The sequence below is a fragment of the Castor canadensis genome, chromosome 3, assembly GCF_047511655.1.
Source record: "Castor canadensis chromosome 3, mCasCan1.hap1v2, whole genome shotgun sequence".
Classification (NCBI taxonomy): domain Eukaryota; kingdom Metazoa; phylum Chordata; class Mammalia; order Rodentia; family Castoridae; genus Castor; species Castor canadensis.
In genome coordinates, this window is record NC_133388.1 from 16972124 (window position 1) to 16988428 (window position 16305).

At 38.6% G+C, this 16305-nt stretch overlaps 1 protein-coding gene across 8 annotated transcripts in view; it reads left to right on the top strand.

The window, feature by feature from the left end:
• Positions 1-16305, top strand: part of Atxn3 (ataxin 3) — a 34225-nt gene that overhangs the window by 11372 nt on the left and 6548 nt on the right. For 5 of the 8 annotated variants that reach the window (XM_074067297.1, XM_020157517.2, XM_020157519.2 and 2 more), the window contains 5 exons: positions 1526-1613; positions 4999-5131; positions 5726-5892; positions 7617-7713; positions 13428-13522. In XM_074067297.1, coding sequence (XP_073923398.1) covers positions 1526-1613; positions 4999-5131; positions 5726-5892; positions 7617-7713; positions 13428-13522 — 580 coding nt within the window. Of the gene's footprint in view, positions 1-1522; positions 1614-4998; positions 5132-5725; positions 5893-7616; positions 7714-8668; positions 8723-10333; positions 10413-13427; positions 13523-16305 lie in introns of those variants that run through there. The other 3 variants (XR_012446057.1, XR_012446056.1, XM_020157522.2) reach the window with 3 other exon arrangements.

Genomic DNA, 16305 nt, shown 5'->3' on the forward strand with positions numbered 1-16305 from the left:
CAGGAGACTGCCAAGATTATTTAACCCCTCTGGGTTTTATGAATATCTTTAGAAAAATATGGCCCAGTATTCTTTTTCTGTATGAAGTGATCACCATATTTTTAAGGTCTGAAGATTTAAAATTCCACAAGTCCCTTTGTGTCAACTTGTAGGGAAACTTACATCTTACTATATTGAGACTTATAAAATACTTAGCTCTTTGAAATTGAATTTTCATATTTTTAACCAATTTATCTTGGACAAATACAGATGTCATGTTTCTATTTGGTGCCTTTGTTTCTGATTTAGATTTTTGTTTAAAATTAGATTTTTCACTTTAGAATCTTTGTTTGAGGTCTCTGCATAAAGAAGGCGATGACTGCATAAAGTAATATCAGCAATGTCAAAATCTAGGGAAAAATAGTTGCTCATGATTCTGGGCAGTAACTTTTGAAAGTTTTGTATCTGTGGGTCATGAAGTAATGGCAAAATGCTGTTAATTACCTGTGATGGTGGCTCAGTGACGAGGTGGAGATTACAACTTTTCTTCCTGCGGTGTTGACTTTCTCAAAATTGGAGTGTTTTAACCAAAATTATCAGTAGTGGGAAACTTTGGTGTCCTTGTCATTTTTTCCACATCAGTGTGATATATAATTAGTTCTGTTGGACTGGTACTTTGGAAAAAAGATTTAATTGTAGCTTTCAGTAAATTTTAAAGTACTATCAGTTTCTTTGGGGACCATTAAAGTTTATGGCTTAAAAGAAATTTTTGCTGCACACTATGGCTCACATCTGTCATCCAAGCTACTTGGGAGGCAGAGTTTGGGAGGCAGACTGCAGTTCGAGACCAGCATAGGCAAAAAGTTAGCAAGACCCCATCTCTCCAAATAAGCTGTATGTGGTAGTACTTACCTGTAGTCCCAGCTACACAGGAGTCACATTATAGGAGAATTGAGGTCTGGGATCAGCCCTGGGCAAAAAGCAAGACCCTATTCAGAAAAACAAAGCAAGAAGTCTGGGGATGTTTCTCAAAGGGGAGAGCCTCTGCCTAGCAAGCATGAGGCCCTGAATTTAAACTCTAGTACCACTAAAAAAAAGAAAAGAAAGAAAGAAAATTTTTGTCTTTAAAAAAAGCATCTAATAGTGGCAAACATCCAGCAATTTAATTTCAATTTTTTAAAAATCACATTATTTAAGTACTTTTTAAAAATCTCAGTTTGACATATTTCTGTTTAGACAATCTTGCTGCATTTTTAATGTTTTTGGTTTTGTTTTTTGCTTTTAGTTTGTTTTATAGGATCTTGCAGGTTTTTTCCCACGTCACCCAGTCTTGGACCACAGTTCTCTTGGGTAACTGGGATTACAAGTGTGTACCACCATGCCTGGTTTATTTCTGAGACAGAGCCTCTCACTAACTTTTTCCCCCAGGACTGGCCGTGAACTGTGATCCTCCTATCTCCGCCTCCTGCGTAGCTATCTATTCTTAACCTGTGAAAATTTGTTATTACTGTAATGTAGGCTAATTTATTGACATTTTCTTCTCCAGTGGTTTAACTTGAATTCTCTCTTGACGGGTCCGGAATTAATATCAGATACATACCTTGCACTTTTCTTGGCTCAATTACAACAAGAAGGTAAGTAAAGACTGAAAATGTTGTAGTGGTATCTTTTAAGTAACTAAATACAACTGGGTCGTATAGGTGTGAGTATAGTGAGCACAGCGAGATAGTTGTCTGGCAGTGGTGGTTATCGTCTTTATACCTTAGGTGGTGAACTTTGGGCTGTGGTTTGGGTGACACTGTTCAGTGTTAGCGCTTCCTGACACCAACATAGCCTCTGAGTCTGGGTCTTTCTTTGCAGCCCTTCTGAGTAATAGCTTTTTCCTTCCATTTCCCACATGAGAGGAGGGGTGTATATTCTTCTTGCTCCTCTTTGCCTCTTCTAGCCACTCTTCTTCCACTTTTCATTGCACACTTGTAGATCTGCCTTATTCTTTTTTTCACTCTTTTGCTCTCTCTCTCGTTCTTAGTGATTTCTACATCATAATAAATCCAGTTCTTTCTTACTCTCACAGATCCTTTTCTTCACCTTCCTTTGCCATTCCCATAACACCTTCAAACCTTCAAGTTCCTGCTGTCAACATCCTGTTCTTTAACTACTCTCTCCTATCTGTCATGTCATGTGTATGTCATACTTTCTGTATGTCACACTTTCTCCATTTTTGCCATTTTACAATTCTTTACATCTTTCCATGGCCCAAACACTCCTTATACTCTTACCTCCGTTTTTACCCTGCTTATTTTCTATGACCCATTGTCATCATCATTCCCACTACGTTCCTCAACTTCTTCCCCCTTCTCTCCCTCCATCATACTTAAATGACAAAAATCTTGACTCCACTTAAAACCAAATTCTTGTTCTGGCCAGTCCTGTACCATCACAGCTGACCATGGCTAAAAACTAATATAAAATCTGTTGGTATTAAATTTTATTTATAATTACAGATTTCAAATGAGCCCTTGGTGTGCTGCATGATGTTTTCTTAGTGAATTTCGTGTGCCATTCTCCAGGGTGATTATGCCACATCTTATCTCTTTAAAGCTCTAACTACTACTTTTCATCTCCCTTCTTTTCATCTTCCTTATGGCTTTCCTTTGTATTCTATTGAGAATGCAGAAGCAATTAAAAGAGAACTTCCTTATCTTTCTACTAGCAAATCTGTCAACTTATATCTCTACTTGGGCTTTGAGCCTGCATCTAACCAGACCAGCCTGTCCATGTAGGCTAGATCCCAGCTTGTCCTACCTATTCAGGATGCTCTTGATTTTGGCTCTCTGCTCACCTGGGTGATTAGTTTCCCCCTCTTTAAAAAAGAAAATTCCTAACAGTGGAGAAGCTTTTTGCCTTCATTGATTAAAAAGAAAAAGCCTCTCAACTCCATGGAACTCTAGCTTCCTCCCCATTTTCTCCTTAAAATAGTCTCTGGTGTGCCTTCTATTCTTGAATCCATTCCAGTCAGGCTGTGTAACCAGCAAGACACTGAACACGCTCTCATTGTCACCAGTGACCTCTGCACTGACAGTGTGGTATTCCCTCCCCAGTCTTCCCTTTATTTAAATCCTAAATGGAACAAAACACATTTCTTTATAAAAAGTTTTCAAACAAATACAAAAGGAGAGAAAATAACGTAATGACCTACCCTTCCCCACCATGTACCCTTTACCTGACTTTAACAATTACCTCATGGCCTGTTTGTATTAGTTTATGATAGTTATACAGGAGGTTTTGGTGTGACATTTCCAAAGTACCCCTGTTTAGGTCATTCCCTCCATTAATCTCCTCCTTTCTCCCACTCCCTTTCTTGAAATGACTTCAGGTGTTAGTGTTCCACATTTATACATGTGTAGAACACACATCAACCATATTTCACCCTTGTTTACCCTCTTCATTTACCCTTCCCCTCCTCCTATTTCCCTTTTCTTAACATGACTTGTTTTACATTTCTGTCCTTTATTATTTAAGTGTCCATTCACTGTTCTGTGAGGTTTTGCCTTGGTATTTTACCTGTGAATATGTTGTACTTTAGTCAGTCAACCCCCCCCTATAATTCTTCCTTATCCTTTTCCCTTACCCTGTATTGTTCGGCAGTTTTCAGTGCATTTCACTGTGTCTTGTTCTTACACAGATGTGATGTATTTCAATATTATCCATCATTCTCTTCTTCTTTTCCTTCTCTATTAGTGTCTTCTAACATTCCCTCTTTTGGAAACATGTTCTACATATATGTATATATATGATAATGGCCTGTGTTTGTATTTGGATCTGTCTTGTCCTTATAAAAATGTTAAGTGTGTACTCTTCTTTTTCCATTAATAGTCCCTTTCATCTTTGTTTCATTGACATTTGGGAAAACTTGATGTGGCTGAGGTTTAGCTCAATGGTGTAGTGCTTGCCTAGCATGTGTGAAGCCCTGAGGTTCGATTCCAGCACCAAAAAAGAGAAAGACAAAACAAAAAACAAACAAAAAAAGAAAACTTTATGTAAGAAAAACCTTAAATTGATTAGACTGACTTAGGTATAACCCATTCTTAGTTTCTGCCTTCTCAGAAAACTGGCCCTCTATGTTCATGTTTATTAAAATTACAGTGGACCAGTGTAATTTTTTCACAACATGAATACCTTGACTAGATCTGGGGTATTGGCTTCCCAGCTCCTGTTTTCAGTTGAAGGGCTGAGTATGTGGGTGGGAGTCAGAGGAGGAGAGCAGCTATTTCCACAGGTGACTCATTTACCCACTTTACCATGATTGCACAAGTGATCTGACTGTGCTTGCTTGCATCAGTCTACGAGGAAGGTTCTATTGTCATTTGTTCAACAATTGAAGAAATTAAGACAGATGAGTAAAATGACTTTCAGACCTCATGTAGCTGGGAAGTGGCAGAGCAGGGATTAAACCTAAGCAGTCCCATTCCGAATCCTTTGTTCTTACCCCTCCTTTACCTGCATCTCTGTTACCATTTAGAGTAAGCTGTCTAGTCAAGTACTGCCTTTGTAGGGCCTTACAGACATTAGTTCCTTTGTTCCTCATAGTCACTCTGAGGCAATGCTTCCAATCTTACAGAGGGGGAAGTGAGACTCAGAGACTTTATATAACTTGTCTTAGAGTTGCCGTACTAGTTCATGTAAGAAGTAGAACATGCAGTTGATCTGGCTAGCTAGGCAGGTGTCCCCTTTCTCCCTCACCACTCCATGTGTGTCCCTCCTGAAGCTGCATCTTGCTGGAAGAGGACAACCTTCCCTGATAGAGGAGGACCGTTCTTTGGTCAAGGGCATGTGAGTGGTTGTGCTCCCCTGCTAGAATCTCCGAACAAGTTCTTGAGAATCTTTATTTGAATCCAGATCTTTCTGAATCTTCAGCTTATTTTTTTTCCCACTGTCATATGTGGCCTTTTTGCTGTCATTTTAAATCAATATTGAGTCTCTTACTAGTAGTTTTAGTTTATTTTTGCCTTTTTTTAGGTTATTCTATATTTGTTGTTAAGGGTGATCTGCCAGATTGTGAAGCTGACCAACTTTTGCAGATGATCAGGGTCCAACAGATGCACAGACCAAAACTTATTGGAGAAGAATTAGCACAACTGAAAGAACAGAGGTAAACATCCAGCCTGCAGGATGGAGCACATGGTAGTGTTTCATTATGAGAATAAAATCTCCATGCTTACGTTAAGTGTGTAGTCCTTTACTTACCACTGGCGACTCTCTCTTACAACTTACATACTTTTATGGGTTTCTGTGTTCTGGTGGTGCTGGGAATCATACCTCTGGTGTGCCTGGCAAGCATTCTACTGCTGAGCTGTCCCCTGGTCTCTAGTTTTTCAACTAATCAATTTAATTTAATTTATTTTTACTGTGTTGGAGATTGAACTCTGGGCTTTAAGCGCTGGCCTCAAACTTGCCATCCTCCTACCTCAACTTCCCAAGTAGCTGGGACTGGAGGCATATACCACTGTATCCATCTAGACTTTATATTTTAATAAAGTTTATTGAATCAGCTTGAATTAACTCTTTGAATTACCTAAATTAACTTAGATTCACATTACAACAAAGTTTTTATATTACCTTGTCTGCCCAAAACTGTTTTTTTTTTTTTTGACTGACTTAAAACCTTTAGTTTACAAATGCCTGTGCATGTTATGTCTAAAATTGAGGATTAGGCTGTAGTTATTATGGTGTTTCTGTTCTTCAGAGTCCTTCAGACAGACCTTGAACGAGTCTTGGAAGCAAACGATGGGTCAGGAATATTGGATGAAGAGGAGGAGGGTTTGCAGAGGGCTCTGGCACTAAGTCGCCAGGAAATCGACATGGAGGATGAGGAGGCAGATCTCCGCAGGGCTATTCAACTCAGTATGCAAGGTATAAGCACTTTATTCGTTGTTGAAGAATTAATTCAGATCATTCGAGTTTTCCTGGAAGCTAATGTTCTGTTATAAATGCTTTGGCAATAACAATCAGCTTTTCTTTCATAAATTAGCTTTTCTTTTATAAATCCCTTTTACAACCGGTACTATATTAGCACCGTATTAGCTGTATTTGATATAATTACCATTTTACAATTATAATTTATAATTCATTTGCAGTGAATTATAAATACTGTAATTTATACAACAGTAAATTGAGATCAGTCTTTGTAGGGGTCAGATGACCCTTACGTAAATCATCTGTTTCATACGTGTACACCATTAGTTATGATAGGAGGTTCTGCACAGAGAATAGAAACTGATTTGGTAATTGACAAAAATCCAACACTTAACTGGGTATGCAATGAAGTCCTATGCCCAGTTTTTTAGTGGTATGTGTTCCTTGACAGAGGAGAGTTAATATACAACCCCTAAAGAATGCAGGCAGAGAGAAATTGTGGGATGCAACTCAAAGAAACTTACTTTAAAAGTATGACAAGGCATGGTGGTACACACTTGCAATCCTGGCTACTTGGGAGGTAGAGATAAGAGGACCATGGTTTGAAGCCAGCCTGGGCAAAAAGTTAGTGAGACACCATCTCAACCAACAAACTGTGTATGGCACATGTATGTAATACTAACTACGCAGGAGGAATAGGTAAGAGGGTAGAGGTCTGAGGCCCATCCTGGGCAAAAACACAAGACCAATCCAAAAATTAGCTAAAGCAAAAAAGGACTGGGACTGTGGCTTAAATGGTAGCACTCCCACCTAGCAAACCTGAGGACCTGAGTTTAAATCCCAGTACCTCCAAAAAAAGTATAATGTGCTTTATTTTTGTAGTTTTAAAAAATCTAATTCATATGACTTTGCTTCTACTTTCTAATGAAATTATTCATCTGTTGAATTCCTTAAATGTCTAAATGTAATTAAGATCCCATTAATATGAACATTATTTATGTTGAGTCTCTCATGCCTTGAGACATGCCCTGAGCACCCCTGTGGCGTGCAGTTCCATTCTGATCATGGAGCCCTGCTGGGTTAGCCAGCAAGCCCAGAACTCAGCTTTTATAATCTTGGTTATTTTTATGTAATTCATTCTTCTTACCACTTTATTTCACAATTTGTGTCGAACCTCTGGTTATATTATCAGTGAGAACACGGAAACATTTAAGTTGTTGTATATACCCAGATGTTGAGACCAGAGGTGTGTACAGAGAATGAGTTTGTTGTATCATCCACCTTAAGTTGCTTTGGGGAATATCATGCCCTTTGAAGGTATAAATTCTTTTTTTTTTCTTTTTTTTTGTGGTACTGGGGTTAGAACTCCTTGCACTTGCTAGGCGAGCACTCTACCACGTGAGCCATTCCTCCAGCCATAGATTCATTTTTAGTAACGTAGACAGCACGAGTGTGTGGCAATGACTTCTCTTGCCAGGTTAGCTGTTGGGCTTGCATTCGCACAGCTACTGCATCAATGTTGGTTGCACCAGATACATGTTAGATTTGAAATGCCTTAATCAGGTTTCCCAAAGACTTTCACAGCCTTATATTTATAGAAAAGTAGCAGAGTATTTTAAAGAGGGTAATTTTTAAAAAGCTTGCTCAAATAGCAATAAATGTCATTGCTTGAATTGAACATAAAATGATTGCTATTTGTTCTGCTTTTATTTTGTTTTCAGGTAGTTCCAGAAATATATCTCAAGATATTCCACAGACATCAGGTATAAATCTTAGTTCAGAAGAGCTGCGGAAGAGAAGAGAAGCCTACTTTGAAAAGTAAAGTAGTTGGTACAAATTAAAGTTGTATATTTGATATTTGGCTATTTTGTCTATTCGTAAGTGACTGGTTGCTGCCTGGACTCTGTGAACATATGAATGTATTTTTTAAATTTTCATAGAAAACAAAGTATGAAATGCGGTTTTAAGGGAAAAACTGAGCCCCAGTCTTGGACAGATTTACATGAAATAGGATAAAGGAAACCTTACAAGATTTTGTCTCTCAAAAGGAAAATGCACTTAGGGTGAGAGAAGAACAATGCCTGTTTATTCCTTGAATGTGCTTCTTGGTTACCTGCTAACCCTGTAAATTTTTTTATTAGTTGATAGGAAAACAGCATTTGACATAGAGGTGCATACTCCCAGATAGAGGTGGTGGTTCCTGGTCCTGCTCCATGTGACTTTAGAGGGCCTGCACACCCATCAGCCTCAGAGGCATAGGAGCAAATCTTAGGTCCTAAAACACATTGTGCCCAGCTTCATAAGTGCTCATAAAGGAGAATTTTTCACCCCATAAAAGTATCTTCCTTTCTAGTTACTGTCATTTTTCCTTTATTTTTTTAAAAGAAAAATTAAACTACATTTAAAGATTATAAGATCTATACGTGCATTTCTTCTTTTCTTTTTTTGGAGGTACTGGGGCTTGAACTCAGGACCTCACAGGGGCTATACTGCTTGAGCTACTCCTCCAGCCCAATTATAAGATCTGTAGTAGATACTGAGATCCTCTGATTTGCAGTCAGAAACAGGAGGCCAGTGGTTGATCTGGCCTGTTATTTACTGTGCTTCATCAACACATAGGCACACAATTTCACATTTGAACATCTCTGAAATGAAGAAGCATCTTACAGTCATAACTGACAGTATGAGTGATATCTAAAATATTGGAGCATTTCAAATCTGATGGTGTAATGAAGATAATATTTACCTTTTTTCTGTTTTCTGTTTTTTTAAGTCACAGCTCAGAAGTATATGAAGGAATGTTCTGATCAGCTGACATCCTCTTAATGTGAGATATTTCTAGTCTTTATTCAGTGATAGATTAATGGATATTTTAAAATAGTGCCTATTAGTGCTTTTTACTTCCTTTAAATCTTAAAAGCAACTTTTAAAAATTATAACAAACCTCAAATGTATACAAACACAGAGAAACTACCATAAAGAAACCCGTTTATACATTGCCCACAGCCCATGGCCAGCCAGTCTCAGGCTTCTGGTTCCTTTCACTCTCCCACCCTCACACTTGAATTATTTTATTACAAATCACAGTCATCACATTACTTAATTCACAACTGTTTTAGTATGTATGGGTTTTTTTTCTCTTTTTTTGATTTTTTTTTTGGAGACAGAGTCTTGCCCAGGCTGGCCTCAAACTCGAGATCTGTTTCTGCCTCCCAAGTACTGGAATTACAGGCATGCAGCACCATGCCCAGCTTGGGATTTTTTTTAATACAGCTAAATGCTATTGTCATACAATAATAATCACATGATAATTGTTGACAATTCTTTATCAAAAAGTATCTAGTCAGTATCAAAAATAACAAGACAAATAGATAAAACTAATATTATAGAAAATTTATTTCAAGATATTCTAAGATTAAAAGAAGCCACACTCCCATGGCAACCTTCAGTACTAATATTAGTTGTGGGTGCATTTTCTTCTCACACAGAAGCATGTACTATATATTAGTTATACCCATTTTCCTGTGATGATAAATATTCTAATAGGTTGCATGATCTTTTATAAATGAATGAATGTCTCATAATTTGTTTTTGCTACTATGATTTAACAGTACAGTGAAAATCCTTCTACTGACTCTGTGCTTTGAATCGCTCATCATTTGTTCTAATTATTCTGAGGATGTCAGATAGTGGATTCTAGGATGTGATCACTTTTAAGGCCTTGATGCAGATTTCTAAATTGCTTTCCAGAATAGTTCTTAACTGATACCTACCGTGCTTATTTCAGACTTTTTCCAAACAAGTGTTCTTTATTTTTTCTTTTAGAAACAAGTTTAGAAGAATTTATTTTCTTTTTAAAATTTTTTTTCATTAGGATATATTTGTTGTACAGAAGGGATTCATTGTGACAGTTCCAAGTATTGTATTGTACATTGGTTAGCTCTCCCCCATAGAATCTCCCCCTCAACCCTCTCCCTACCCCACTTAAAGCAATTGCAAGAGGTTTCATTGTTATGTGTTGTATATGCATATGAAGCCCATCAACCATATTCCCTCACGTTAATCTCCTTTGTTCACCCTCCCCCCCCACCCAAGTAACCTCCACACATACAGTACCTTTTTTGTAGACCTCAAACAGATGTACTTTATAGGAAAACTACAAAATTCACAAGTACACCTAAGGAAAAGAAAACATTTAAAAATGTAAAGCCTAAAAAATAGTTTTTTTAAAAAAATAATTTTTTAGATTTTTGGATTAAAAATATGAATCTTCCAATGAATTTTTACTTTTTATACTAGTAAAGATAATTTAGTGGCACCTCCTAATGACTGAGTAAGTTGTAAAAAGCACAATTAAAAAGCAGTAACTAGTGCTTTTTAGTAAATAGATATCTTGATCAACCTTATACCCTCTTGAAGATGTTTGCTTCCTTCCCAGTTGGAGGGTAGCCGCTTACAGATTGAAGATGACTACCAGTAGCCTTTCATCATCTGCCTCCTGGTTTGACCTTTAGCTGGTGAGAACTTGAAAAGATCTAGAGAGTATTTTTAATAGTCATACATTGCTGAGAAGTAAGAGCTAACTTCTTGGTGTTTATTTTTAACATTAACTGGCATTCAAAACTATAAAACCCATTAGAAGAAGAGCAGAGAAACTAATATTTTCCTTTCACCAAGATTCCTGATTCCTTACACTAAGCGGGCCCTATGTCTCTAGCTTCTGTCTTTGGGCACTTGGTTCTAAGGTGGTCAGGCTAACACCTTCTTCCCTCTTACCCTCCCCAAACTGCCCCTGATACTTAATTGCTGTTCATACAGTTTCATGTTTTCCCCCCTGTGAGTATTAAAGTTTCATACTTAATGTAGTAGCACATAAAGCACACTCTAGAATTTCTTTCTTGGGCAAAAACTGGTGTTAAGAATTTGCCTATTACAAGCCTGGCACTGGTGGCCCTGAGCAAATAGTTCTTGAGTGCCTGTTTAGAAAAATCCATTGCAAAATAAGGCTGGCAGAGTGGCTCAAGTGGTAAGAGCCCCTACATAGAAAGCATGAAGCTCTGAGTTCAAACCCCAGTACTGCCAAAAAAAGAAACCCAAGCAAAACTACTACATCAGCCATGTATGTCACTTTAAAACCTGCCTTAATTTATGTGTTTAGGAGCATCAGATTAAACAATGGGTATAAAACTTTTTTGAAAACTGTGAGATATTCTACAGGTTTTCATTTGTGTCATTCATGTCTTCTCCAGGGATAGGTTTGAAATGATGCAGCTCCTTCCTCCTGAGAGAAACAGTGTTTCTCAATGAGGAAGAATTCAAACACTTGTTTTCATGGCCATGGATTGCCTAATGCTTAAGTTATCACTTCAGTGGCATGGTATAATTTACCAGACAAGATTCAGTTTAGGAAACAGAAACTACTAAGGCATTTAAGCAGAAAATTATTTAACACAGAAAGTAGGGGCTTACAGCCTTAGGAAAAGCAGGAAGTGCTGCTCTAGGCCAGGTCTCCAGAGTACTGCAGATTAGCCTGGGGAAGAGCTGTACCCATTGTGCAGTTGGGATACTGGGGGATTGGATAGGAAGCTTATGTCTGGGATCCTAGGTTAGAAAGCCACTTCCACGGTTACCTAGACCTGAGACCAATGAAGTTTGGCCCCCATTGCAACAGTGATGAGGCATGGGATTTGGGGACTGTTGCTCCATGGTTTTGCTCGTCAGCAGAGAGCAGCCAAGGTAGCTGTGTCTCATTTCTGCCCTTTAAGTATTGTACAAGTGCTTAATTTGCAACCAGAATCTTACCATAAAGGAGTGTAAGACATGCAGGTTTTAGCTCTGCAGCCTCTGTAAAACCCAAGGCATGCTGGGAGTAGATGCTGATGACATGTTCCAACTCATTGTCATCAAGGCTGGAAGGTGCTAGTTCAAGGCTGGCAACTGGATTCTTTCTTATTTTTCACAAATTAATTAAAAGTAGAATAACCCCATAAATATGCACAACTATTACCTGTCAAAATAAGAAATGAAAAAAAGTAGAATAAAGTCTTTGCATCCCTTTTTTTAACTGATGGCTTCTCAGATTGGCAGTTGTTGATAAGTTTTGTTTTTTAGTTTTCTATGTTTGAGTTTATATATATGAAATTTCAGATTTGCATGAAAACAGAAATAGTACACAGAGCTCCTTACACCTTTCAATGCCCTGCACCCAGGTTCTGTAGTCGCTGGCACTCTGGAGCATTTGGGAATAATGTACATTATTTCTTATGTGTCTCAGTGCTTCAGTGTATGTTTTCTAAGTACAAGTATACAGTCTTCCTACAGGTTCTGTCTTGTTTGCAAATGGGGTCTCACTGTGTTTCCCAGGCTAGTCCCTGACTCCTGAGCTTAGGTGACCTCCTGCTTTATCTCCCGGGCAGCTGGGACTATGGCATGCACCACTGGGCCCAGTTTCATTCCTACACTTTTATACCATAACTGTGCTGTTCAAGTATTTTGAAATGTGTGGATTTTTATGACATTGGTTTTACTTTTAAAAATACATAAGAACTTAATGTGATAGATACTACTGAAAGCTCAAGATATTGATTATTGTGTTAAATAATTGCTCCATTTCTTTAATTCAAGTATCTGATGGATATGTGTTTGTGTGTTATGTGGCAGGCACAGTTTTAGCACTGGGGAATAGATAAGCAAAATAAGATTTGTGTTCTTGCTAGCTTACATCCGAAAGTAGAAGCCAAACAGAAAATAAGTGGTGATAAGTTTATACTGAGGATGAAAATGAAATCATGATATGCCAGGTGGCTACTTGAAGTGGGGTAGTCAGGAGAGATATCTCTGGGGAGGTAGTTAAGCTCAGACCTAAGTGACAGGGAGGACTAGTCATGGAAAGATTACATGGTAATAGGAGATGCTTTATCTTTTCAAAGGTACTGCTCAGTGGCTTCTAACGATATTAAGGATCTGTACAGCAACGCTTATTTGCATAAAATAACTACCAGTGAATCTTGTTGTACAAGTTATTTTGTGGTGAAAAATACCTCTTAATTTGTGTAGTCTTCACATTTTATATCTAGGATTCCTAGGGTGAGCACTCTTCTATTGAAAAAATACTTGTGTACTTTTGCTGGGCACCAGTGGCTCACACTTGTAATCCTAGCTACTTGGGAGGCTGAGATTGGGAGGAATGTGGCTTGAGACCAGCTGGGGCAAATAGTTTGTGAGACCCACCCCCATCTCCAAACTAACCAGAGCAAAATGGACTGGAGGTGTGGCTGAACCAGTAGAGCACCTGCTTTGTAAGCACAAAGCCCTGAGTTCAAAGCACAGTCTCATCACAAAAAAAAAAAAAAAAAAAACTTGTATATAAGCTTTTAATTATTTGATTAATTATTCTTGCCTTTAGTGGTGCTGATGCCAATGACGGTTTATGGAACAACTTACTTTCCATGCCAGTAGATTTTTCTCATGGTGTATTTATTCTTAGGCTTTGGTTTTTGTTTTTTAACATATATTTACTTTGAATGTTTCAGGCAGCAGCAGCAGCAGCAGGTAGACCCACCAGGACAGGCTTCCCATCCACGACAGAGGCCAAGCACAAGTTCAGGAGGACTTGGGAGCAAGCTAGGTACAAGTATCAAAATCCTGTTACTTGCTTGCTTTGTTTGATTCACAGGTTCCATGTGATTTTTGCTTTCCATTTTTCCTTCCCTCTTTAATCTTACTAAAACATTTAAGTTGAATTTGTAATCTACTAAATTTCCCTGAACTGAAGAGCAGGCTACTTTAGAGATAGAGCACTCAATGAATAGTTGGCTTTGAAATTATAAACAGTACTTACAACTTCATTTTAATTAGTACATTCTCTAAAAGTTCTCCAGAGATAATGAACATTAGTAGGTAGAAATAAGTACATTTTTAGAAAACTAAAAACACTTGTATAATTCAGATAACAACAGGAAATACAGAGTTACTCACCAGGCGTTGGTTTTCTAGGTCTTAAACTTTGACCAAATATTGGTAGTAGAAGCTAAATGAAAAAATTAAATCTGACAAAAGATTTACAAGGAGAACCTAAAAAGAACTGTTATTACTTAACTTGGGGCTGGAGGTGTGGTTTAAGCAATGGAGTACCTGCCTAGCAAGCATAAAGCCCTGAGTTCAAACCCAGTACTACAAAAAAAAAAAAAAAAAACTATAAAGGAAGAAAAGAATCCAATAAGTGGGTGAACATTTGAAAAGTCATTTCGTCAAATAAGATATAGGGATGACAAAATATGCATGTGAAAAGGTGCTCAAGATCACTAGTCATTTCGGAAAGGCACATTCAAACCACAGTGAGCCAGGCATGGTGGCTTACACCTGCAATCTCAGCTACTTGGGAGGCTGAGATAGGAGATTCAAGGCCAGCCAGAGAAAAATGTTAATAAGACCCCATTTCAACCAAGCCATAATCTCTGTTATGGGGAAAGTGTAGCTAATAGAATTGAGGTCTGATGCCAGCTCAGGCAAAAAAAAACATGAGGCCCTCTCTATCTGATAAATAAAGCAAAAAGGACTGGCTCAACTGATAGAGCACTTTCTAGGCAAGTGTAAGGCCCTGAATTCAAATACCAGTACGGAAAAAAAAAAAAAAGCTACACTTATACAAACTTACAAGAATTACTTTATGGCCAAGCATGGTAGTGTACAGCTATAGTCTCATTTCTGGAGAGGTGGAGACAGGAGACTCCATTTGAGGCCATCCTGGGCAAAAGTTAGTGGGACCCTCTCTCAAACAAATAGGAACTGGTGGCACATGCCTATATTTAGGAGGGAGAGGTAGGAGGATTGAGGTTGAGGCTACCAGGGCAAGGTTAGTATAAGACAAACTTAAAACAAAAGGACTGGGGGCATGGCTCAAGTTGTAAGCCTTGAGTTCAGTCTCCAGTACTGCAAAAACAAGCAAACGAGCAACAAAAACCCATGGACTGAGGAAAGAATAAAACAGACAGTAGCAAGTGCTGGCAAGGGTCAGAGCACCTGGGACTCTCATACATGGATAGAGGAAATGTGAAATGGTACAGCAACTTTGAAATATAGTTTGGCATTTTTTTTATAAACTTAAATGTACCCTTACCCATATGAGTCAAGAGTTCCACACCTATGTATATGACCAACAAGAAAAGAAAACAGGTTTATATAAAAGCTTCCCTGCAAACACTCATGGCGGCTTTGTTCATACTTGCCCCAAATTGACAATGCCAGCCTTGACCTTCATTAGTGAATGGATGCACAATGTGGTACAAACAACTGAGTTACCAAAAGGAACCCTAAAAAAAAAACAGTAAGAATCTCAGAGAGAGAGTGAAGACAGGTTGGGTAGGGACCTCAGGCAAGAGGAGACAGATGGCGGTGAGTGCAGACCCAGAGAAAAGCCTGCTCGTTCTAGCCAGAACTTTTAAAAGAGAATGAGCTCCCCAGTACCACAAAGTAAACAGCTCCCACACCCCATCAGGAAGGGACATTGAGAACCTACATTTGTACCCCAGCCTGGCAGTAACAAGATGTATCTCTCCTGGTGTATCTTCTCTGGATGGTGACAGAGAAAGCTGCATGGGGAGTTGTAAGGAGGTAATGCCTTTTCCATGGCATCAGTGGATGTGGGGAGCCTGAACTTTCACCTTTTGATAAGTAGGGCTTCCTCTGGTCCTCACATGGGTGGTGTCAGAAAAGAGGCCTTGTGGAGAATTAAGGTGATAACTGACACCAGCAGTAAGGAGGCCACCTCTCCCTCCCAGTCAGGGATAGCAGTGGAGGAATGACTAACGGGGAGCCAGAACTCCCATGTGTGCTTGTCAGTAGTGATCACCCCTGCCACCTCCACCCTTGTCATCAGAGCTTTGAGGAAGCCTGGACTGCCAGGACAGTGCTGTCAGAAGAGGCTTTCTGAAACAGAAGACTCAGATAAGATTCATAACCTCAATCTCCCAAAAGCCCAGGATTCAATTGAAAATCACTATTTTACCTGGAAAAATTTCAACTTGAAAGAGAAAGACAGTCAGTACATACCAACACCTAGATGGCATTGATGTTAGGATTGCCCAGTAAGAGCTTTTGAAGCAGCTATCCTAAAAATGCTTCATATGACTTTCAATAAACATGCTCAACACAAACTAAAGAGTAGAAAGTCCTAGCAAAGAAATAAAGAACCATGTGCTTTTTGTTTGTTTTGTTTTGTTTTCAGTTTTTTTAATAAAGACAGGGTCTTACTATGCAGCCCAGGCTGGCCTCAAAATTGTCCTCCTGCCTCTGCCTCCTGAGTGCCGGGATTAAAGGTGTGCACAGCTCAATTTTTAGAGCTGAAAAATAACAACTGAAGTTTAAAAAATCAGTGAATGGACTCAGCAGAATAGGAAAGACAGACATAAA